Source organism: Theropithecus gelada, chromosome 15, assembly GCF_003255815.1.
Source record: "Theropithecus gelada isolate Dixy chromosome 15, Tgel_1.0, whole genome shotgun sequence".
In the NCBI taxonomy this organism is placed as follows: Eukaryota; Metazoa; Chordata; class Mammalia; order Primates; family Cercopithecidae; genus Theropithecus; species Theropithecus gelada.
This window is the reverse complement of record NC_037683.1, coordinates 67,511,050-67,538,160: the sequence shown is the minus strand read 5'-3', so window position 1 is coordinate 67,538,160 and position 27,111 is coordinate 67,511,050. Positions and strand designations below refer to the sequence as shown.

General features: G+C 34.8%; 1 protein-coding gene across 8 annotated transcripts in view; it reads right to left on the bottom strand.

Annotated features, from left to right (window-relative positions):
- Positions 1–27,111, bottom strand: part of NFIB (nuclear factor I B) — a 318,143-nt gene that overhangs the window by 47,157 nt on the left and 243,875 nt on the right. For all 8 annotated transcript variants that reach the window (XM_025359130.1, XM_025359128.1, XM_025359131.1 and 5 more), the window contains 3 exons: positions 25,035–25,103; positions 19,358–19,478; positions 17,001–17,119 (listed from right to left, as the gene is read on the bottom strand). In XM_025359130.1, the coding sequence (XP_025214915.1) occupies positions 17,001–17,119; positions 19,358–19,478; positions 25,035–25,103 (309 nt within the window). The remainder of the gene's footprint in view (positions 1–17,000; positions 17,120–19,357; positions 19,479–25,034; positions 25,104–27,111) is intronic.

Sequence of the window (27,111 nt, the reverse complement as noted above, 5' to 3'; positions counted from 1 at the left end):
ACAGTTTCTAGCTAGTACATTTTAATCATGAACCAAACTGGTATTATTTTAATTTTGATTTTATTTTGAATGTCCACAGTCTAAAAGACTCATGCCAAGGTGAACAATGATATTGTTTCTATGTTTAATGTGCTCATATGCCATAAAAAAAGTTTGACGAATGAATATATAGAAGAGATACCTTAAAGTGACCTTTCTGTGAAGAAAAACAAACGCCACGCTTTTCACAATCTACTGTCCCTCAAGCAGGAAGAATAATACATAAAAAGATTAAGTTGAATAATAATAAAGTTGAGTAATGCATAACTATATAACTTGAATAATAATGCATACACAATAATGCATAAGTTGAATAATACATAAAATAAAGAAACTGAAAAGAGATGCAAGATGATAGGCAAAGGATTAGCTGATGTTTCTATTGGTGGAAGGGAGGCAGGAGTTGCTGGTAGCTGATGAGGGAGAATTAGAGGCCAGTGATGGCTTGAAATCAGACAAAACAATTTAAATTTGATTTAGAAAGTAATAATTTATAAATCAATTGATTTTAGAAGAAAAAGCTTTCCAAAAAATTGATTTCTTTTTCTGTTCTCACCGCCCTTTTCACTTGTACCTGGTTAGACCAAAAATTTTCTTCCTAGTCTCCACCAGGCCTTCCTCACCATGGCATTTTATAAAAACCAGCAGCTGGCATTGTATCCTTCAAACAGTATCTTTCTCATTGCAAGATCTACCACAGTATATCACATTTTTAAATAGCTCTTTTTCTTTGTTATTCCATTTTATTCAAACTTTAGTGAAGCTAATTTTCTTATGGCTTCCTTTAGGAGCAGAAGAAATATGTTTTTAACTCTGTGCCATCCCTGGTCTGTGACATTACCTTGAACTAGAAAATGAGGCATTTCCACTCTCCTTATTCCACCCATAGAACAATGTTTTATCCACTGAACAAACTTATTTTCTCCTTAAGTAATCTCTCTTGGAAAACCCTGAGTTCTAGATTTCATTAATGATCTTTTGTTTGTATCTTGTATTACTTGATGGATTTTTCATTGTTATTTACTTGTATCCACTGAATATACTTTTTTAAAAAAGTTGACTAATGGCTTACCTCCTAAGGAACATGCTTTTATTAAAAACACAAAAAGATGTAGAGGCTGGAAGAATATGCTACTTGGGAAGAGAATGAAAAAAAAAAAGTAGAAATGAAAGAAAGAAGAGGTAAAGCAGGCACTGTGTCTAGGCAGCTTATTTTAGAATCTCTTGCATGTGAAAGAAACTGTATTATGAAGTGATGACTAGTAGTGCAGGATGAGAAAAATAACCATAGCCAGCATATCTTAAAATTCATGTTCCATGAATAAATATCACCAGATGAGAAGTAGTTGACTATAAAGCAAAGAGAAAAGAAAATCAATCACTGAGATTCTAATAAGTGTGAGGAACTATGGCTAAGCATCAAGATGCTAAACAAAAGCACTTGGTTCCTGTCTTGGTGATGCTTTAGTAGAGAGGGCAGAAATTAAAGACAAAAATACATTAAATAATTGCAATCATAGTAATATTGGATTGCAGAAATAATTCTTCTTAATGACAGATTAGAGAGAATAATTTTTTTAAAAAGACTCACATTGATGGTGTTATTCTTCAATGTGTACACCCACGTTTACATTTATAACTGGAAAATTAGCTATGACTGTAGAAACTCATCGTGTAGTTGAATATGTAATAAAAGATCACCATGTAAGAAAAAAGTTCAAGTAGGCTACTGATAAAGTTGGTTCATTTATTCTTAAGCATCCCTTTAAATAAGCATTTTGCAAAATCAAATTATCACATGATTTTTCCTGACCATACTATATATATTTTTGGCATTGTAGCATATATACCTCCTGGGCCTTGATGTGTCATTTATTTCACAGCATCACTTCAAAGAGATAAGGGCTTAAGCAAACAAAGAGTTAGATCAACTCATCTCCCAACAAGGTAATTTCATCTACAAAGGAAGAGAGTCACTGTGGAACACAGCGTATGTACTCGACTCATCGGCAGCTTGCACAAATGGCGCTCCAGATGTATATCTGTTCAAGTCAGCCCAAGGCAACAATTTTGATCAATTCTAATGTGATAAAATGCTGCAGGGAAAGTGTGCAGAAACGTGTTTACGTCAGCCCTTAATTAAACTGTTGTTCACTTCCAAAGAACCTTAGGAAACACTAATGAGACATGAGTTTTGGCAATTTCTTCATCAAAGCAAAGACCCCTTCCTCAGTCTGTAGCAGCCTGTCATCCAAGTCGCTCCCGGGATAAATGTCACATGGCACTCCAATCAGTTAGCCACCTGTTAGTAGAACTTCACTGAAGTCAACTAGTGATCTAGGGCAAGCTCAAACAGCCACCTTAACACCTGCCTGTCTGGGACACCTGCTCCTTTTTCACATATAGTAGAGCAATATGTTAGCTTTTCCAATATGCTCGAGTAGATTAAGGTTACAAATCAGACTTCTAAAGCCTACATAGAAAACATATAATTTTCTTTTTTGAAAAATTTCTTTTCCTCCCTATAGTAACACAATTTTTAACAATTTCAAATTAATTATGTAAGAACACACAAGAATTCTTGAATTTCTGGAAGCTATTATTTTCAGCATACCATATCACTAAATTAAAATGTATTAACTGTGCCAGGCCTAGGATTTAGGCCTGTTTCTAGGATAGAATAGTCCTATTTCTATCTGGTTAACAAAGAAGCAAATTGCTTCAAAATGTTTTAAAAGTCCAATTCTTTTACATATTCCTAAGTTGTCTTCCTTATTTGCATGCCATACTTGTAACTTGTAAACAAGTCTAAATGAACCCTATAGATACAAGTCACCATTTGCTGGCTACTTTTATTCTCCGGTATTTAATGTTAAGGTTTGTCTTATTGCTAAGTGCTTATAAAGCTATAATAATTGTTAAAAATATCTAAATATCTTCATTTTTCACATTATCAAGTTGCTGAACAATTTACAGGATTCCTCTTTTTCCTTTCTATCTTTTATTATTTTGCAAATTTCATTTATTTATTTAATTATTTTAGAGACAAGGTCTCACTCTGTTGCCCAGGCTGCAGTGGCACAATCATGGCTCACTGCAGCCTCAAACTCCTGGTTTCAAGCGATCCTCCCTTCTCAGCCTCCTGAGTAGCTAGGACTATGGGCACACAATCACACCCAGCTAATTTTTTAATTTTTAGTAGGGACAAGGTCTGGCTATATTGCCCAGGCTGGTCTAGTCTCCTAATCTCACGAGATCTCCTGCTTTGGCCTTTGAAAGTGTTGAGATTATTGGCTTGATTCATTGCACACGGTCTTCTTTTTTCCTTTCTTCCTTTTTTTCTTCGTCGTCGTCATCTTTTTTTTTTTTTTGGCAAAAGAAAACTCAGAGTGTATTGAAAACAGTTACAAAACTTCTGTTAACTTTGACCCTCTGGTATGATACTGACCAGAGGAGTTTGAAAGAGCATACACAAAGACACTTAGCTTAGAGACAGTCCAATGGCTGGGATTTGACAAGATTACATTATATTGACAAGTTTTATCAAGTTGATACACCCTCATAATTTTCAAAGTTCTTCAATTTTTGGACTTTTGAAAGTATTCGACTACCACAGATTTTTAAAAAAATAGTTTTATAGATATACAAAAACTCGGAATATTGAAAACCTTTTCAGAGACCAAATTCATTGTTGGGTGAAGGCAAAAGTGGTCAACACATCCATCACTCCACGGAAACTGTCAAGCAATACAGCATTGAAAGCGAAAAATTAGCTTTAGCTTAACTGGGATATTTCTGCTTTCCATTAAAATGTTGGGTGGAAGCTGGAAGACAACATGAAAAAGAAATGAACCATCTGCATAAAATAATAATGTTATTTAAAATAAATAAGGTAGTAAATGAGAGGCTACCAAATCAAGTCTGTGGGATGAGTTTTGTAGCTGAAATCTGACATTTTTATTTCAGGCCACAAATCCAGAGTCAGTCCTGAGACAAGGAAAGAGTTTGGGCTCTGTTCCCAGAGGACAAGGAGAAGGCAGAGAAGATGATTGCCAACTGAAAGCTAAAAAGATCACAATTTCTCAGCCTCTGTTTTTGCCCTGGGATAAACAGTGTTGAGGAGACGAAAGTGTCCAGGTTATTTATAACTGTATGAGTGTCATGTAGAATAAGACAACTATTAAGGCCAGATTGGGGCAGCATCTAGCCTGCCAGATACTTAAGATACCAGCCCAAAGCTTTGATGTATTTATTTCTAAGGATCTCCGTGTAGAGAATGACAGCAATCCTTACTTTAACAGGTTTTACCTAAAAAGTAAAGGACTGATGATGGGTGACGGAGTGTGTCCTGGATGAGGAAGAAAGGAGAGAGAGACCAAGTAAGCTCTGCCTTTACTTGAAAGCTTTGTACAATCCTCTGTACAATACCCTCTCAATTTCTCCATTTTCTTCACAAATGGAGCTATCCTGGCTCATAGGGAGAAGATATATGGTGTGTTCCTTGATGGTTTAAATGACATATAAATGATAAAAAAGAGGTGCATGGGTAAAGTCACAGGGACATAAAGAATGTTCTATAAATTTCTATCAGAGGACATGCTTCAAAATTGTTTATAGAGCCATGTGCTACATTGAAATTATTACAGCTTATAACAACGGAGTTAAGCCACTCAGGCACTGCTCTAAGGAATGTAAATTGATAAGATCTAAGCCAATATTTACCAACAGCCTTAGACATTGACAGATTTAACTTAGTAATTCTACAGTAGGAATGTATTTATTCCTGTAGCAAAATTTCATTGAACTTCTATTTGGTGACTTCATGCCAGGCAGTATGCTAAGGACTGGGGTCAGTGAAAAGAACTAGACAAGAATCACCTAATCAGATTAGGCACAGAGTTACATGCAATGATGTTTCACTGTATCTCTCTTTATAATATAAAAACTTCAAAACTATCTAAATATTCATGAGCAAAGTAGATATTTAAAATTCTATGGTATAGCCAAAGTATGGCATATTATATACTCATTACAAAGTGGAAGACTGGACGAAGTGGCTCATGCCTGTAATCTCAGCACGATAAGGCCCAGGCGGGTGGATCAAGTCACCTGAGGTCAGGAGTTCGAGACCAGCCTGGCCAACATGGCGAATCCCTGTCCCTACTAAAAATACAAAAATTAGCCAGCCATGGTGGCGTGCACCTGTAATACCAGCTACTGGGGAGGCCTTTAGGGCAGGAAGAGTTGCTTGAACCAGGGAGGTGGAGGTTGCAGTGAGCCAGGATCGTGCCACTGTACTCCAGCCTGGGTGACAGGGCAAGACTCTGTCACAAAAAAAAAAAAAAGGAAATTGAAGGATATGGTAAAATGCCATTAGATTATAAAGACAAAAAAACTTACAAAATAGCATATATCATATAAGCTCAATTTACTGCAAAAATACGTTCATAGAAACAGAACGCACTGAAATGTGGAAAAAAATACACAGAAAAACAGGCTAGCATATATACAGTCAAATATTAACAGAAGTTATCTTTTTGTGATGGGATTACAGGTTATTTTTATTTTCTTCTTCATATTTGACAGTTTGTTTTTTTAAATTCCCCACAAGTAACTATTACTTTTACTGTAAAAATTGTAAAACACATATTTTTGGGAAAACTGCTGCCTGTAGCTCCACAGAATATTATAAATACTTTCCAAAGCTGGGTTAACAATATTGAATCCTGTTATGTGTCCAACATTGCACTGCAAGAAGAGAAGTTTCATATTAGTTTAGGTACTGGATGTTGCAAAACTGTAAAATGAAATGCTTAAATGTAACATTTGCAATTTAGTTGGCTACAGGCAAAACAATGTCTTTTGAAAACACAGTGAAGAAAAAAAGAGTATCTAAATATCTGTGTCTAAGGACTCCTCTAGATGTAAAATTTTATGATTATGTGGCAAATGTGAACAAGTCCTTCCCACACACTCCAAGTTAACAAAAAGCTCTGAATGTTATGACAAGACATATGGATGTAATCCCACTACAGTAGTTTGATGATGATGCCAGATGATTCAAAAAATAATTAGCTGCCATGTTAAGAAAGTATCTCCTTATATATATATTTACATTTATCACACTCTAAAATAACACTGGAAAAAATGGCAAGCTACATTAAGAGGAGATAAGATGTCATCTTCAATTAGATTTCTCAACCATTTTTTAAAAATTTATGAAATCAGTTCCTTTTCAAACGAGAAAGTATGGTGGTCTTCGTGTTAAATAAATGAAATTCTTACTTTATTGAGTTATTTAATCTTAATTACACGAGCATATTATTGTATTCCTCAGTAAAGTAAAATATTTTCTAATAGTTTAAGTGTCTCTTGCCATATATTTTAACCCAAGCACAGTTAAGTAGCATGTTTCTACAAGTCTCTATTTTATCACTTCTCTATAAAAAAGGTCTTGAGGCTACACCTACACCCAATGCAAAGTTAAAGCTCAAACCTCTTTGAAGCTCACAAACACCTTCCAGAGACACTGAAAAAAATCCTTTGAATAATGAAGAACAATGCTAAAACAATGAATATGGAATAAATGAAAACTACTTTTTAAAAACACTTCAAAATGCTTTTGCCCACTAAGCAATTTCATTTCAACAGACAGACAATGATAAAGTGTCTTGAGTAATGTGTGTAAACCTAATTTGAAAGAGAGAAAAAACATCAAACAATTATGCAGGACTTGGAGCATATTTTAGTCGCTTATTAAACATTGGCATAGGTAAATAGCTGCTATTCACCATGCCTCTCGGGAAAACCTCTTGGCTATGGAGGCTTATTAGTGTTAAGCATCTGAGAGCCATGGGCTATAAAATAAAATCAATACCATAACCTTAACTGTAAAAGTCAGAAAGATACTGGAAGAGTTCTAATTTAACAAGATTACAGATGAGTTTTCAGAGGAGAACATTTGGGGAAAAGCCATGCATTTAAAAACATTTATGCTACAAGACATCGCAAGGATTTTGTTGTTACTAATGCTGTTATTATCCATGCTGGTAATGGTTAGGGTTGATTTAACTGATGTGTTACTTTAGTGGATTTACAGGAAAGTCCTATAAATGATCTGGAACTTACTTCAAATAAAATCATTAAACTGAGGTAGTAAACTAATTGCTTGAGAACAATTATGATTTGATGTGATTTAGTGTGGTAGAAAAAGAATTACAAAAATTTTAAGGTCATCAGTTCAGCAGTTCAATGCAAATATGATTACTTTGCACAATATTCTGTTTCTCTTAATGGAAAAGTAGTCAAAATTGGTATAAATTGTAGTGTTTAAGTTCAACCTAAATCTATATATTTTTTTCCTCCAACAAATGTAAATGAAGAAAAAAAGAACATTCTGTCAATGAAATTACTATGATGGCATATTTATTATCCTAATGGTTTTAGAAATCATGTGAAATTCATCAGTAACAAAACCTCTATTTAGTAATGGACCAATTACATTTGTGAGATAATGTCAATGAAACCGAATATTGTCACAGGATAATGGTCTCCCATTGCTACATCCCTAGTCATTTAGAAAAAATAAATGTTGCCGTCTGGCTGAGTCATTTGTTTTCAAAGTAGGAGACACTGATTCCATAACAAGGTTCTGTTATAATAATTCAATCTCTATCAATCATTTGTTGCACCAGAATGGTGCAGGACAGGACATGCATTTGTGAGAACTGCGCATTCCTCAGGTGTAAAGCAAAATATATGGGCCTCCAAGCACATAAGTAGCCCAATTATTGTTATTCAATGAGAGTGTTTAAAATGAACACTTAAAAAATAATTTAAGAAACAGAAAACTTTCTGAATTTTCCAAAAGATCCATGTTAATGACGGCTTTGAAAAGACTCAAGTACTGAAGATCTTCAAATTCTTTGACTCCAATAGATTCAAAATCTAAAATGTTAGAACACAAAGAAACCTTAGTATACAACTTTGTTATTTTACAGATGGGAAGACTCAAGATTTACTGAAGTTAAGTGATTTGTCTAAGACCACGCCAATATTTAGAGTTTCCTAATCACAATTACAGTGCGCTAGGCATAAGGCAAAAAGACTAGAACAGAACTAAAAGAAAACATATATTTGATAATAAATATATACTTAATTTTTATATTTTGACAAATATAGCTCATTTTAAACTGGCCATATATCACACACTTCTACTAAAGACATTCTGGAACTTAGGATTATTTATTAATATCTTATTAAATGGAAAAGTGATTTTTAACCTGATTTTAGTGCAAGGACTACATGCATGAATCTCCGAGGAGTCTATGAGCCCCTATGAAGTTATGTGCATTTAATGTATTGAAGTTTCATGCATTAAAAAATATTGTAATAGAGGTTTTATAATTAGTTTGCAAAATCATAAACATAGTATCTCAATGACTTATTTGGGACACAGTATTATATAGTAATAATGTGCATGGGTTTCTCCAGCTAGACAGACAGGGGCTCCCATTCTACCTCTGCTACTTATGATCTGCATGATCTATGTCAAGTTTGTTAAGCATTGTAATGATCAGTTTAGTAAGCTGTAAAATGGGGTTTCTATCAGGTTTAAAAGAAAAATAGATATAAACTTAGCCATGCACCTGACAGAAAGGGCTCAATAAATAAATGACAACCACAAATGGCAATAGAATCTTGTTTTCCTTGTTTCATTTACATGTGCTTTTTGAAGACAGTTTTAAAATTTACATGCTTTCTTCAATAAATAAATGATATAGAAAAAGCAGGAGAGTCACCAGTATAGTCTAAAAAGAAGGTAAAAATACAAACTTCATCTATGGACTAAATTTGAGTCCTGATTCAAACAAGACAACCTTTAAGATATTCTAGGGAATTTAAACATGGATTATATGTTAGATTACATTAAGAAATTAATGTTATATTTGTTAAATTGATAATAGTACTGTGATTATGTAAAAAAAAAAAAGTTCATTGTTCAAAACACTTAGATCTATTTACAAGCAAAATGCCAGATATCCGGGATTTGCTTTAAAATACTTTTAAAAACCGGGAGACAGTAAATGCGATAAGACTGGCAAAGTGTTAGTAACAGTTGAAGCTGGGTGATGGTACATTGAGGTTCACTTTACAATTCTACTTTCAATATTCTCCAGACCAAAAGACTTCTTAAAATTGTGCATTCATTTCAAACCATTTCTTCCCCACATTTATTCTTCAAAAGCATTCATATCTTCAGTTTATTTTAGTACAAAAAATTTTAATCCTGGCACTAATAATAATAGTTGATTTGTGTGTGTGTGTGTGTGTGTGTGTGTGTGTAAAATTTTACCATCTCAAAATTTTGTTTTGAGAATTCTTTCAGAACCCTGAAAACTCACAAATTCATCTCTATTTTCTCATTCTAGTTCTGTTAGGTCTAACAGTGTCTTCCTTAAGCTTCCCAAGAAAAGTGTCCCTCTACCAAGACTTGTGAAGCAGTGTTTAAAATCTCCTAGGCCATTTGTAAGTTTACATACTGATTCCCTAGGCAGGCTTAGGATAACAGAAAAAGAAAAAAAATCCCTTGAACAAAGATCTAGGCTCTGCCATTCATTACTTGGGACAGGACAGCCTCTCTGATCCTTGGACTACTTAGCTGTGAAACAGGAGCTTGAATTATGTCTCACTAATGATTCTAATAATTTGTGATCTGTACCTGAAAAATCAATTGCTTATTGTATATGACATTGGAAGTCTTATAACTGAAATGACACTGGCTTTCCAAACTACGTCATAATAAGCTTAAACATGAACTCAATATGTAAAAAGATTTCAAATAAAACCTTTTCTCATGCAGAGAAACTTTGTATGGCACACTATGATATTATCTCCCACGGGTTTCCCACTTCCCTATTTTAAGCTGTGTTCCATCAAGCAAGAAACCCAGTATTAAATAGAAAGTTGTTATTTTTTTCAAACTAATTATCTATTGTGGTTTTTCTGCAAAATGCTGTATTTTCAAATCTTTACGCCTCCAGAGCACAGAAATATGAGCACGACTTTTCCATATTAATCAGTACCAGCCCTGCTAACATGTATACAAGTTTACCCCATCCAAAATGCTATTCTTGATTAGAACATATGAAGGGGGAACAAACATTCGCCAGTTAGGAGGCAATGTGGGGAATTCTGATGAACGCCTTCACCAACAATTTATTGTTTTCCTTTCCATTTTGAAGAAGCTCATGTTGTGATTTTTCAATCACAGCAGCATAGTTGAAGACGCATTCCTCTTCAGGGTGGAAGCATCCTTGAAGTTTGCTTTCCAATGTCAGGGTAGTACCTGGAAATTCACTTAGAGTTCTTTACTTTCAATATTTTCCATAAAAAGAAGCTAAACAAAGAAACTTAAAAATTGGGCTTGAACATCAAATCTAAACCAGCTCTCCTTCACATTCATCCATGAAAAGCATTTGTAGCTCTCTTTTTTTCTGGTTCAAAACTTCGATATTTGAATATTTGCTATTTCATCCTTGTGATACAAACTGCAGGAATGTAAGGAATTGTTGGTGTTCTATTTGGTCCCCAAATGGAACTTAAAAAGTTCTTCCCGTATGGTTACTAAGCTGTCTGCACTGCCATTTTCTAGGACTTCATTTAATGTTAATGATTCCCAGATAGCAGTTATTCAACCATTTATGAAAGCCGCTTATTCACTCAGCTCCCACAGCTCTAGAGAAATCTTGAGATTATATCATTTGTCAGACTGTGGTTTGGGCTAGAGCACTGTGTTCCAAAGTCTGAGCCTAGGATTAATGCTCCCTATGGATTCTTTGATAGAAATAAAAGGTTCTGAAGTCACAAACTTAATAAACATGTTCAGTCAAGAGCCACTCCTGGATGTTCACAGCACACAGTAGTATATTAAATATTCTGTACATTCATTTATGAATGAAAATAGCTGAAATTATCATTACAAGAAAATTTTCCAAATTTAGCTGAACACTCTTTTGTATGTTGCATATCTTTTCACATTCCTAAACTCACAGTAGGAAATGCTGGGGGGCCTGGTGTGGTGGCTCACGCCTGTAATCCCATCACTTTGGGAGGTCCAGATAGGAGTTCCAGAACAGCGTGGTCAACATAGTGAGACCCCAGCTCTACGCAAAATTTAAAAATTAGCTGGGCATTGTGGCAAGTGCCTGTAGTCCCAGCTACTTGGGAGGCTAAGGTGGGAGGATCACTTGAACCTGGGAGGTCAAGGCTATGGTGAGCCATGATCGTGCCACTGCACTCCAGCCTGGGCAACAGAGCAAGAAAAAACAGAAATGCTGGCCTCGGATTCTGGTTCTGTCAGTATGCTATCACACTCTTATTTACTGTTATTTATTTCCTGATTGAGCACATAATGCTAAATTGGCATTTTTACTCTCTAGCCCCCAGTGTTCCCTTGGGCCCTTTGGCTTAATGCATTTGATATTTAACACCATATCCTTATAGAACTCTAGAATGTGAAAATCAAAATTTAGCACAACAGTTAAGACTACCTTACTAATGAGAATATTTTCAAAATTAATCAAAAATAAATCTCTAGGACTTGGAAAGAAATTAAAACTTCAGAAAGACTTAACTGAGAAGACATTTATATAACAGAACTGGAGATTTTTATAAAAATTCGTATTTTTATTTTTTAGTACCTAAGATACCAGAACACAATGCCTAAATATAGCTTCAGAGTCCAGTTTAATTTTTCAAACTACTTTCCAAATTGTAATAATATGCCAATATACTAGGTAGTGGTAGTTTTTGCCAACATGCCACTTTATTGATTTTATGTAAAGATTTACTGCTCGTCGTGCTTAAAACTAAGCTAGCTCTAAAGCATGGAGTCGGTCCTCTCATAATCTTATTTATTTTAGTCCCCGTTTTTTTCTAAATAGTAAGTTATTTTTCCATTCGGGAGGTCAAGGGCTGGAAACTTAATTTATTTGTGTGCCCAATGCCTGCAAAAATTCCTCCAATATAACAGACATTTGACAAACCGTTCATTGAACCAAATTATCTCAAATCCCATACATGTAGAAATTAATAACATTTTACTGCATAAAGTCTTTTTGAATTTATATTTTATCTAAGATTACAGGTTGTTTAAATACTCATCTGGCTGAAAAGCTGTTCAAATTTCCATTTAGAAATCCCCAGCTTCATACTGCAAATATATTTACCATATCATATTTTTTCTCACTAAATGTCTATTATATGTTTTAGAAGTTTTACATTCAGACTTAGATAAATTAGTGACTATCAGAATGGCGGTGGCAAACTGACCTTATAAAGAACTGTTTTCAATGTTCAAGCATACTATTTATTTGTCTGTTAAATTACTGAGTGATACGGTTCAGCTGTGTCCCCACCCAAATCTCATCTTGTGTTGTAACTCCCACAATTCCCACGTGACATGGGAGGAGCCTTGTGGGAGGAGACTGATATATGGGGGCAGATCTTTCCTGTGCTGTTCTCATGACAGTGAATGAGTCTCACAAGATCCGATGGTTTTAAAAACAGGAGTTCCCTGCACAAGCTCTCTCTTTGCCTGCCGCCATCCATAAAAGACATGACTTGCTCTTCCTTCCACCATGATTGTGAGGCCTCCCCAGTCATGTGGAACTGTAAGTCCAGTAAACCTCTTCCTTTTGTAAATTGCCTAGTCTCAAGTATATCTTTATCAGCAGGGTGATAATGGACTAACACACTGAGCATTGGAATACAACTGGTTTTAGTCTCATCACAGTAACTCGAATTAGAGGAAAAACTGTGACCTATCTCTTATTTTTCCTCTTATATCAAAAGTTACAAAAGATTGCTCTAAAGAAAAATTTCAAAAAAAGTACATCAACTAGGAATCGAGTCTCTGAATTGACTCAGATGGAAAAAAAATTAAGAAAGACAAGATCTTAATGGAATTTTTTATGGAGGAAGTACTAGAATAAAAGAAATGTTCAACTTGCCTGTTGATAAACTAATCTGGTTCGATTCATTAATCATTAAAATCTTAAATGAAGAAAAACAATATCCAAAAAATAAAGTTTTTAATAGACAGAGAAGCAGTTAGAAGTTTAAGACCAGGATTTACAGAACAGACTAAGCAAGGAGAAATATTCTGGAACACAGGAAAGAAATATAACAGTTGTTGGATACCCCTTTGCTAGTGACTCAGTATTATTTTCCTTTTCATTTCCTTCTGTACGTATAAAATAATACGAAGTAAAAATATAAATATTACATAATATAGATGCTGACAAATTTAATTTTCATCACTATTCATCAGGAGAAGCAAATTATATAGCCTCCTACCAAATGTTTCACACTATTAAATTATGTTTAGTTTTAAAATATTCATGTCTATATTTGCAAAAGTATAAGTTACAATTCTCTTATAATCAGAAAGTTGTAATTTTTTGTTTTGAAGAAATGACATAAGGACATAATTAATTTATCATTGTAATATGTTAAAATAAAAATACTTTTTCATTAAGTTACTAAAATTGCATGAACATATCACTACATAAACCTAGATTTTGTATTAATATTTTGCCTGATTTAAGAACAGAATACATGTAATAATTTGGTCATATTATATCCTTTATTTTTGCCTACTCAGAATAAATCTCAATGGTTTAGGTTGGTATTTCAGATTGAAAGGGAAAGTAAAATGCCACATATTGTCCATAATTTTGTTATCTTTGATTCTCATATTTAATAAATCAATTTTGCTAAGGGCTATGTCAAGAATAGATTTTAATGCAAATTTAACACTAACAGAATAAGGCATACCCAGGAAATAATTAATAGTAAATTTTAAGCATTTCTGCCCATTTTAAACACAAGCATATTTTAATCAACCAATAAATAGTTATTGAGTATCAATTAGTGCAGGGCTTTGTAGGAGAAAATATTATAAATACAAGACATGTCAAAGCTATTACAATGATAGGAGTGGCACTCAATATGTGCTTTAGACAACTCCCTCCATCACAGGCAAGTGTGTCTAAAGAACATTAGAAGATGGACAAGAACAACCATTGGGCATTTTATTTTGCAAATTTTTAAAAAGCAATTTTCTAAGAACAAAAGGACTGCATTGGGCTTAGCAAATTTATAAAGATAGTACTGTATTGCCTGCATTTCTTCATTGTAGTTGAGTCTTCTTCCCACAATGGCTTATTGTGCACATTACAAAGTCTTCAGGGTCTTCAGAATTAAAGTGACAGAGTGTGTGTGTGTGTGTGTGTGTGTGTTTAAAAAGCACACTTGAGAATGAAATATTCTTCCTTACCCTTAATATAATATGCCTTTACAGACTCCTCCAACAAGTCTAGTCATCTTGACAAAAGAAAATCACCAAGACAATACAATGATTTTACAAAGAAAAAGAATGACAGTTTCCCTTCTACTTTTCAAAAATGTTTTATAATATGATTTGAGATTGGCTTTATTCAATAGGCTTAAAGAGGAATCAATTCTTACAAAGTGACACTCTCTATAATAAAGAACACCTACACTTCTGAATAACACATCCATTCCCACACATTCACAAGGTTATTACCATTAGAATCTTTTCCAGAAGAGTTTTCTGACAGGGAAACTATGGCTTTGTTTAGAATAAGCTGACAATGTCAGTAAAACAAGCAATAAAATATTAAGTGTTGAGGGTTTTGTTTTTCATTTCATTTCTGCAACTCTGGTAAAAGTCTCTATTATATCTTGCCTTCACTAATAAGACTGGTGTTCTGCCTATCAATGGTTCATTTATACAACTATTTATTGTACTCCTACTATGCACCAAGTGTGTGTTAAGTGGTGGTTACAGTAGTAGTCAAAACAGATAAGGTCCCTGCTCTCACAGTGTAGACAGATTTAGACAACTAATCCCATAAATAGCTATATGATTACATATTATGAGTACAATGAAAGAACAGTACTGGGTGTTGACAGAGAAAACTAGAAGACAGAATTTAGATTGAAATTTCTCAATTTAAGCTGGGCTCTGAAGGATGACAAAGAGTTTGCCAGATAGAGTTAGAAGAGCATTCCAGAGGTCATAACTTATAGAAAGGTTGTGGGTGTTGAATTCCCAACTTTAAATAAAGCAGTGGGCTCAAGTGCAAGTAAGGGAAAGCAGAATGTCACCTGCCAAGGCTATGGTGGCAGTCACAGGCCAGGCCTGTTGGTCATATGAGAAAATTCCCATTTTTTCCTGAGAGCAGTGGGAAGTGACTAGAGGAACTGAAGTAGGGGAGTCATATACTGTTATTTACGTTTTATAAAGATGATTTTGCCTACTGCCTGAAAAATAGATTTGGTGGGGTCTCTCATGAGGACAGTCTCAGAGACAAAATTCCCTCTGAGGGGGGTCTCACAGTCAAACTCTCTCCAGTTGAGTTTCAAATCCTTGCATAAAATGACCCTTGTCATCTCCATTATTTTCCTCCATGTGAACCGTGTCCAGCCACATGGCACACACAGCCATTCTCAAATTTGCCTCCCCACCTAACACATGGCTGTGCTTCTGTCTCAGTTCCCACTGCCACCCCCTTCAGCCTCTCACTTCTTTATTAGTTAAAATCTTAAGCAGATTTAGGTGAGATTTAGGAATTGAGCTTTGATTCAGTTGTGCTAAAGGAGGTACACTTGACTCAAAGGTCAATGTCTCCATGAAGATTTTTCATTCTTCTTTAAACCCCTTGGCACTCAGGTATTAAAAATTTGAGCACCAAAAAAGGAGCACTGAATAAGGAACTGACTTTGGCCTTAACTGTTAAGGCCCAGAGTTATGTGTCTCCTAAGAGTACTCAACATAGAGTACTCCAACCCTCACCAATACATACCCAAGTCTTGGGCTGAAAACCATTATTCCTTTCTTTTCGATTTTTTTTTTCTTTGAGACAGGGTCTCACTCTGTTACCCAGGCTAGAGTCCAGTGGTGCGATCACACTTACTCCAGCCTCTGCTTCCCAGGCTCAACTGATCCTCCCACCTCAGCCTCCTGAATAGCTGGTACTACAGGCGCACACCACTATGCCTGGCTAATGTTTTGTATTTTTTTGTAGAGATGGGGTCTTGCCACATTGCCCAGGCTAGATTTTTTTTAATGCAGAATTATATTTAAAAGACAATTTAAAAATACATGTTTATGCGGCTGACATAACATCTTACTTGCACACATGCTTATATACCAACAAAAACAGCCGTTAGCTAATTTTTCTATTTCCATGCTTAATAATCTCCCTCTGATTGTGGGGGAAAGCATGGATATGTGTGATGAAATATACTAAATCCGACAGACTTTAAGAAGAGCTAAGTCTCAATCCTTCTGGGTCTCAATACCCATTTCTTAAAGTTATACTTATCCGCAAAGCTACCCTAGAACTGGGTCACAGTGTTATCTAGAAAGCATAGCTAGATTGACTCTGACACAGTGTATCTTACATTACACTTTTCTTTATTGTATATGGTCTACCTACTTCCAAAAGGAACTGCAGGTTCCTTTAAATGACAACTTTCAGTTCCTGGCACTTGCAAACTGCTTAAACTTTGGCTCCCTGCAACGCCCCATAGAGAGGAGCAGGCGGATCTAATTGAATCACAGTTTGTGGTTCTGCTGTACTCCAACCAACAAATGTAGACAGACCATAATCAGTCACATACATAATTGTGGGTTCTAAAATATCATTTTGTCTGAAGAAAAGCCCAATGAAACATGTAAAAATAAGATTTTGGATAAATTAACTTTGACATTTGACTAATATATTATCTCAAAAATAATTCTACAGGAATCATTTGATGAAAACAATATATAATCCATATTGGTTTAATTATGAAATTTTGACTAAACGAAACTTAAGAAACGAGCAACATTTTACTCATCTCTCTAGAGGCATCTCCTTATTACTCACCTTGATCTCTTTCATGCCATGTTCGACTTCCAGCAGCTGGTGAATTGGGAGAGGGGTAAAAGTCTCCTGTAGGACTTGGTTCCATATTTTCATCTATGGATATAGTTTTGGGTCTTTTGCTGTTAAAATATGGCAATAGTTATATTAATGGGATTTCTGGGAAGATGTGTACATTTGAAAGTAAATGATCTGAGAAGATCCTTACTGTGAAAATTTTCAAAAGCACAAGCAATAGTACCTCAGAATACTTACATATGCCCCCACCAATATCCTATAAAGCAGATAATTATGAAATTATGACTATAAATGTGAATTTTTTCTTTTTTTGTTTGTTTGTTTTTGAGACAGGGTCTCACTCTGTTGTCCAGGCTGGAGTGCAGTTGCATGACCACAACTCACTGCAGCCTCAAGCTCCTGGGCTCAAGCGATCCTCCTACCACAGCCTCCCAAATAGAAACACATACACATGCCACCAAGCCTTGCGAATTTAAAAATTTGTTTGTAGAGAGGGAGTTGTCCAGGCTGGTCTTGAACTCCTAGGTTCAAGTGATCCTCCTGCCTGGGCCTCCCAAAGTACTGGGAATCCAGATGTGAGTCACTGTGCCCAGTGAATATTTTTTCTTTAATTAAATAAAAAAAATCTTATTCACACCTATCTGGCAAAACCTTTTAAAAAATCTTCAAAATTGGCTTTTTGCAGCAATAATAACCATAATGTTATAGGATTTCAGCATTGAAACTGACCTCAAAAATCATATTCATAAACCAATCCCCTTGTTTTTACAAATGGGGAGACACATTTGGAGAGACTCAGTGGATTGTCCAGGGCAAGTGAATGGAAGCAGTCAGACATAAGGTAAGGATGTCTGACTTCCAGAAGTGCGCTCTTTCCACTGCACTGTGCTTCCAAGCCCTTGAATCATGTATATGTATGTCTGAATACATTTGTAGATACTCATGATTAATATTTGACTCACAATTCTCAGAGTATTAACATGATGTAGAAGATGGCAATTTCTATCCATGCTAAGCTTAGTTTCTTACCAAAGTATCCAAAGTTAGACCTTACATTTTAACTCTCTTTTAAATCTAATTCTCTCGTCTATGAGTCAGCAGAAAATTTGTTTGAAAAACTTAAAATGGGGAACAAATTATATGCATAAGGAAGTAAGAGAGAAATGTTTTTTAAGCCTTGCTTATTCTGAAAGACAGTATCTTATATAAAGTAGTCATGAAGAAAGATCTGTGTTGACAACATACTGATTTAGCAGATAAAATTTAAAAATTACTACTCACATTTTAAATTTAGAAAAACCAAAGCATTTTTAAGACTTTGATATGTCAGAGACTATTTTAATGATAATAAACCAAATTATCTTGCTACATAATTTAACTATATGAAAATGGTTTAACAAGAACTGATATAAAATTGATCTTAGTTTATAAACATACAAATATGCCCAGTCCCTAATTAATTCAAATTCAACGAACTTTCACTACCGACAATAGTTTAGGAAAATAAATACACAGGTATGCTTTTGTTTTTAAAAAGTTCACATTGTAAAATGAGTGTTTTGCTCTAGAATTCATGTATGCTGTTATATTTAATTACACATATATTTAATGCTCTAGGAATGAGATGGATCTCAAAGATCTAGCTCAAATTAAAAAAAAAAAAAACAATACATCTGTAATCTCTATTCACCCTGACTGACAATTACAATGAGATCAGTTAAAAAAATGAGAATGTTAACAGAGAAGTCAAAAGCAAAGAGAACTCTCTCTAGCTGACCCCCAACATAGACTGGTTAAACCAAATCTCAGGGAAGGTAATATTTTCATTGGTAACAGAGTGTTAATTAAATTAGTCAAAAAAAATCAGCTAATTGAAGAACTTGGCAAACTGTGGTCTTTAATTTTAAGGCTAGGTAAATGACACATTTTATTTTTTATGTTTCATTATCCTAAGCTTAGATGTAATATTTGGATAAAAGTTACCAGGAATCAGTTATAAACCAGATATCACTGCCACAGCAACATCATTTTTAAAGTCATCAAAATATTTTGTTAACTTGCAGCATTTTAATATTTCCTACAACAGGACAAAAATCATATTAATATATTTTCCTAGTTACCTGTTCCCCTGAAAAAGATTTTTAAAACTGCTGTGTAAAACAATTACATTTAATTTGTACCAGTCAAATAAATTTAACCAGGAAAGATTAAAAATCTGTGTACTACCAGCAAAAATTATTTCCCATCTCTCTTTACTTACCTACCTATCTATCTGCCTATCATCCACCTACCAACCTATGTGTGTATCAACTGAGAATATGAGCAGCCCTTCTTTCAGTTACCTGCTTGGAGGAGAAGACAGCGACCTCTGAAGATTGACCCCCGAGTTCATGTCATGATAGTATGGTTGGCTTGGGATTTCTCCAATTGGGAAGTTGACTCCAGTTCCCTGGGTTATGGGTGCTGAGGAATAAGACAAAGAAGCATTGGGAATGACATTCTTATTTCTGACCTCTATTCAAATGCAATAATCGAGAATCTTCCATGCCTCTGGTCAAAGATAGAGAGAACTTTCTTCACCTTAAGCCTCTAATACCCACCATACAACCTGGATAGGAGTTGAAAACCTGCTTACCTTAGCGACGTTCAAGCTTGGACATTTGAGGCAATCAGATTATAATTACTGGTTACCAATTTCCCTAATCCTATTCCTCAACCTTCTTTACTCACTCCTTTATATTAGCTGACATTACATCTGTCACTCTGCTAGCTACAAACGCCTTGGAGGAAACAGAATATATGAGTCCTATCACTCAGCAACACCAAACAAGCTGCTTTGCACTACTTAGGCTCTCAAAAATCAAATCATTGTCAAATAAACATAGAACCGTTTCACAAAAAAAATAGCAAAAATTATTATTCACAGCCTCCTAGTTAGAATATAATAATAATTATTAATATCACGACTTCTAATCCACTCAAATAGTAATGTTGATATTATTATAGAATAATAATTTTTGGTTTGTAACACAAAGGATAAATGCTTCAGGTGATGGATACCCCATTTACCCTGATGTGATTATTATGCATTGTATGTCTTTATCAAAATATCTCATGATATTTTGTATAATTACATCTGTTCAAATTTGTTTAATTTAATTTTAGATATCGTGAACAAATCTGTGAGGCAGCATATTGTGTTAGAATCAGCAGAGTCTTCAGAGATAAACAGCCTTTTAGTTTAAACTTCCTCTGTACTTATAAGCTATGTGCCCTAGTTTCCTAACTGTAAAATGGGAGTAATAACAACCTGACACGTATGATTATTTTGAGGATGAAATGAAACAGGTAGTGATAAGAGCCTAGTGTATAACAGGTGCTCAACGATTGTGAGTTCCCTTCCTTCTTTGCTTTCTCCTCCAAACTTCCTCCCTGGTAGACTCGAATGGTTAGCAAAGATGAACAGTTCAAACTTGTTAAAAGCAGAGGAAGAGGTATAAATGAACCTGTCTGCTGAAAATATGTTTGTTCAACAAATTATGGACTGTGTCCATTGCTGGCAGGTGTTGGCTGCAATGGGTACAAAATAGTCTCATATATTGCCCTTAATAAAAATATTGGGCAACAAGCTGGGTAAGTAAAACATTCATGCGAAACATATAAATACCAAAACACATGAAAATGAAACTGTCCAAATTAATGACATGATCCAAAAGTGCTGTCGAATTTCAAGGGAAAAATAATCCAACAGCAGCATGAATTGTCCAAGAAGTCTGTGAAAAGCCATGGCTGGCACTGGACCTTGGAGAATGAGTAAGAGATTAGAGGAAGGTCATTCTAAACAGGGACTGCTGCAGAAGTAAAATCATAGGTAGAGACAATGTGCAAAGTGGAGACCAGGCAGGTCGGTGTCAAAGAACTGCTTAAGAATAGTTTCTATTTCTTTACCTGTCTTAATCAGCCCTTCAAAAGCTCAAATGAAAGTGCACTCTGGGGCTTTGCAACAAAATTCTAGAGCCCCTGAGATTCACTCTAAGCATACGTGGTCTACTTAATCGCCTCCTCCCTCCCAATTGCCTCAAGTTGAGTATAAAATTCCAAAGAGACTGCAGATTTTTATGGAATTTTTCTTACCCATCATTTTTAATGAATATTCTAAATGTGTTCACTATCCTTTGAATTGTATTTTAATATTAGGCAGGCTAAGATTAACTTAAAATATTTTTAAGAAAGTAAATTAGGAGGTACAAGCTTTATCACAGAGAAGTGACCAAGGAACACAAAAGGAACAGCTCTCTTTCCCGACTAAAACTTAAATACATCAGTATATACATGATTCGTATCAGCTCCAAACTTCTGGAGTATCTATTGGTCTTCTGATAGATTGTTCATGTTATATAATACACTGTAACATCCTTTACACGGAAAATATTTGTATCCAATGAGTAACTATGCCTGATGGCTTGAATCATTTGGACAGCTAAAATGTAGCTATGTCTGTTGTGGCTTGAGGCACAACAAAGGTTAAAAAAAAGTGAGGTAAGAAATCCCACAGTAACCACATGTTTTATCATTTGTTATTAGAACCATGTTCTATATGACACTGGAAGTGGGGTACATGCTAGAAGGAGGTATTTCAGGGGCTCAATTGAAGTAAACAATCTGTCTGGCTTCCCATCACAGTAATGGATACAATCATAGACCTGAGTTACTAACAGGAAACTTAGAGGTTCTCCCTTATATAAACTATTTTCAATTTATTAAGCTCATATAATATTTAGGCAAAGATTTATAGTTTCTATTGAATACATATGGCTCCATAGTTAACGTAATTTGCTTACCCATAAATCAACTAGATGTAATTTGTAGTAAATGATAATTTTAAAATCTTCAGAAATTTTGTTTTTTTCTAAATTTTGTTCCAGAAGGATTACTCCAGAGTGTCAAGACAGCAATAAAAACGACAAATATAGCATGGTCTCACTCATACATGGGAGCTTAAAAAGTCGATCTCATGGAAGGGGTTGTCAGAGGTGGGGGAGGGTGGGGAGGTGGGGAGATGAAGAGAGATTGGTTAATGGGTAAAAACATACAGTTGTAATAGACAGAAAGAATAATTTGCAATATTTGATAGCACAGCAGGGTGACTATAGTTAACAATATACCACATATTTCAAAATAGCAAGAAAAGAAGATTTGAAACATTCCCAACATGAAGAAATGACAAATGTTTGAGATGACAGATATCCTAAATAGCCTGATTTAATCATTATACATTGTATGCATGGATCCAAAGATCACATGGATTCCATAAATATGTACACATATTATGTTTTAATTTTGTAAAGATAGCAATAAAATAATTTGTCTACAGATTTATGCATGAGCACTGTAAAAATTTAGTATGTATTGTGACACTAAATGGGAGATTACAGAAAGGAAAGTAGATTAACAATAAACATGGCCAAAGCACTAAAACAACACACATGGAAATTATTTAATGACATGGAAAAATTTAAATACATGTCTGCTGTGAGAACAGCAAGTCTCAGTCAGATATTCCTGTTTAAGAGCCTCTGGAAGAACTTACATCAGATGCAAAGATCAGTGTTAGCGCCTCTCCCAGGGAGCTACAAGAAGGCTGAAAGCTGCAAATCATGTTTAAGAGGTTGCCAATATCCTCTTAGAAATGAAGCACCAAAGAACCTCAGATTCTAAGGGTTAGAGGCCAACCTTTAATCTCCTTTATTGTTCTCCTCACTCCAAAAGCTGATTCTAAATCAACTTTTAAGATGGAGATAATATCATTCAACAGAGAGCTCACTATCCTAATGCTGAATAGCTTCATTAGCTAAAGTCAACATACACATCAGTGGGTCGTAAGATTGTAAAACTCTAGAGGACTGAAAACACTAGAATACTGTAAACCCTCAAGAAGTCAGAATTTGTGATACACACATAAGTATTGTGCTGAAGTTTATGTTTACTTAGCAAGCCTTTATTTCATAAATAATGAAGTTTAATTGTGTAAACAAAGATTATGATGTGGCTATATTAAAACATTTAGGAGGATAACTTATCAGGCCTTTCAGAGACACCTATTTACATATGGAGGAGAAAATAAATGTTTGCTGAATAAATTATCTAATGAATATAGATAATTAATGTGCTAATTACAAATCAGTAATGTTTGTTATAACAAATAATCTAAAAATCTCCAGGATATGACTTTATAAGTTAAGAATGAATGAATGAAGTATATTAAATTTACCTCGGTTTTAAACTGTTCTAGAAAGATAATTTTCATCTTTAATGTTTGAAATTCAGATTTTTCAAAATATCTGTCTGGGCTTTTGAAGGTTCTAATGTAGTTCTCCTTTGACAGTCCTTAGCATAGCATTACCTATAATGAGGTACTAAATAAATATTGTCTGACAGCTGACTCTACTGCCCTTCTCCTAAGAAGGATGAAAATACAACATTGAACTTGAACTCAGAGAAGTACGAATTTAAGAAAATAATTTCATAAGCCTCCTAACTGTAGCAGCATAAGCCTTTCTGCTAAAGAACAGTATGGGGAAAACACACACACCCCTTCAGGTATCTCCGGTCTTACCTGATGCTACAAAGTGCTACTGATAAGTCAGGCATATTTCTTCCCAAATTAACAATGAAAACTTTCAAATGTTGGATACCTTTGGATATCACATATTCATCTGGAAAAACACATTAAGGCACATTGCCTTGGACAATCTCCTTGCCCATTGAATACACACTCTGGGGCTACCGGAATACAGGATATTTGTGTTTCTTCTCCTACACTGTCACCAAGTAAAAAGACCCATGAGAGAAGTCTTTTGGGCATATATTTATCTACTCCAGAATTATACCAGAAAGGATAAACTACTTATGGTCTTAAACGTTCATGTATATCACTCCCTGCTATACATGCTATTTGCACTGTTCACTTTAGAAATGTGAGCTATTTGAGGAACTATGGTTCAAAAGCCAGTCAGTGATAGCTTGGAGATTCCTTTACTGAATAACAAGACTTTAAAACACTGCTTATTCTTATCCTCAGTAACTCGCTTACTCTGTTCTTTCTGGATCATCATAATTCTTATTCATGACCTCTAAATTTGACCCAAATGAGAAACACAACTTAGGCAAGTTTCAGAGTGTGACTACATCATTTGAATAACATCATTCCAAAGTGTGATGTATTCTATCAAAATATCAGGTGAAACTATATCCTTCAAAGTCACATAAATAAGCTAAATCAGTGAAGGGAGTATGAAGAAAGGAGTCATCTCCTTTAACATAATTAGTACATACAGATCTGCATCTTGGATATGTTTGTACATGCTAGTAATAAGTAAAAGAGTTAATCAAGGTAACGTCCCCTTTGCTTAGGTACCCTGCCAGGTGAGCTTACCCTAGAAAAATCTGATCCAACCTGCCAAGAATGGTGTCTCAGGTGAAGTGGCCAGTTAAAACAATTGGACATTGTTCTGGATAACAATGCTTTCTATCTATATCCAACTACAATCTGCAAAGTTAATTTCTACATCCCTCTACACTCTGCACGTTAGTGTGTATATCCTGTACATCTCCAACCCCCACCAAAGTGTTAGTAAAATGAAAAAGCACTTATCTACAGGAAACTTATGTGGGTTATCATAACAACATAGAGTACATTTAATTAATCACACTTCCTTTGGTATAAATGGCCATCTATGGTCATGCAGAGAACAGTGAATTAAATGAATACCAATAACATAGCAATCAGAAAAAAAACAAAATTATTTTTGTACAACAAAAAGTTTTGATGATTTCAATGCAAACATTTTAGAAAATCAAGCAAAATATATTCAGTTATTATTTCATCAAAAGTTTTAAGATTTTAAAATTCAAATGTTCCTAATACGTGGTCACTTTTTATACTATATTTAAGGTTCAAAATATAAAGTATTTTAAATCATATTGCATGCTTAAGTAGTAAGAAAACAATTTACTTACTTCTGGATACTCTTACAAGTTCTGATACATTGAAGACTCCAGATTTTACAAAACTATCCTCAAGGTATCCTAAAAATAAACATTAAAGGAAAAATGATCAACATAAGCAGACAGCAAAAATAAATGATTACGCACTAGAATTTAAGTGTTTTAAAGCCAAAGGTTTGAACAAAAACCAAATATGCTTACAATATAGACTTTAAAAAATAACTCTTATGAATGCAAATTAGGTTTGTTTAAACAAAAATAAAAAGTTTAGATAACAAATAATCTCTTAGGAAAACTTTTTCTTCCCTTTGTAAAAGTACAGGGTTATTGATGCGGTTTGATTTGCCATAGCCCATGCATACAGAATGGTCTGTGGGCTCTCAGTGAATGCTTTTGACTCAGTAGCACCTGGTAGACTAAAGTGAAAAATGAAAGAAAGGAAAAGGAAACCATAACCACAATTAGCACCTTGCTGGAATAACGTCAAAGATCTCTTAAAACCACTGTTCTTTTGTAAAACCTTCTCTGATTAAAGAAAAGTGAGCTGCTATTACCAGCACCCCCACCCTTGTTCCAGGGTCACTAATAACATAAAAAGCAGAACTTGTATATACAGCAAATACAGAACTTTGCATTGACCTATTTCTGGGCATCTTTAATATACGTTGCACGATTTCACTGCTTTCCTCACCCTTGCTACTATTCCACTGGACTCCTTTTATTTCAAGAATCAGACACCTTTTCTGGCAAATGGTGGTGAATCTAGGCCTCTGGGAATGCCACATGACCCTTAAGTCACACCTGGACAGAGTGCACAGTGGCCATGGAGCCTGCTTATTAGCTGGTCTAACTATGTCCAAAACTAGAGACGAGAACTCCCACAAACAGCAGTAACCCTGCACCCAGTCCACCCCATTCTCATTTATGTTAAGGAAGTGTAATGAGTGTGTGTAAGGAGGGAGGGAATACCTTATGGGGGGAGGTTATAGCCTAATTGCTTCTGTCCTAGGGAGAGAATAAGTTTGAAAATCCTCAGAATTGAAATACTTCTGAGAAACAAACAAACAAAACTAGATTCTAAGAACTGGCAATTTGACTGGATTTTATATAAAGCTTTAGGGCTGACCAAGGAATTAGATTCAGTTCAAAGATGTGAGGCTTGGGTAGTGTAGCAACGTGGAGCACTGAAATCAAAGAGCTGAGATTTGAATTCTAGCCACGGATTACCAGTTATGAAGTCTCAGGTAGGTTATTAGTCCTCTTTTTGCCTCAGATTCCTCACTTACAAATTAGAGACAATAAAAATCACCTATCTTACAGAGCTGTTACTAAGGGAGATAAAAATATAAACCCCATAGTAAACACTGGTTAAAACGTTACCAATAAATTAAGATGGGCCAGTGGAACCTGTGATCAGTCATACACCGAATTATGCACACTGGCCTCCAGACAGTCCAAAATGATCCGTAAATCTTTATTCAGAAAATTTACCAGAACAAAAGGCACCACACTGCTTTTCAACCATACATAGCAGAAAAGACAGAAAATCATTCAATTAGCATATATGTTTCACTGCTGTGAACTGAGGAGCCATTGATGTTTGACATCCACCCACCCACCTTTAGAAACAGAATGAAAGAAGGAGTGAGAGGAAATTGTAAGATCTCAGTAGGGGATAAAACAGGTGCCACATTAAGTCATTACTCTAAAAAATATACATACATTTTTAAGAGTGTTATAACAAAATGTCCCAATTTAATGCACTTCTATTTTAAGAAACTCTTATTTCTTGAACAATTAATTTTTACCAGGTTAAATTCATTTCAGTAATTATTGAGAAACTTCTATGTAACAGTCACTGGACAAGGTGCTAAAAGTCACGAATACAAAAAAAGGACATTGACTGCCTTGCCGGTTGGGGAAAGAGATGTTTTTGACTCTTCTGGACCACTGTAACTTACCATCATATAGAAAGATTTCTGTTGCTTTTGCTATTGCTTATAGTTCATTATATTTTATTTTATGTAGGGTAAACTTAATAAAGTAAATATATTAAGTACAAAAACCTTCTTTATCTTGGGAGGCTGTG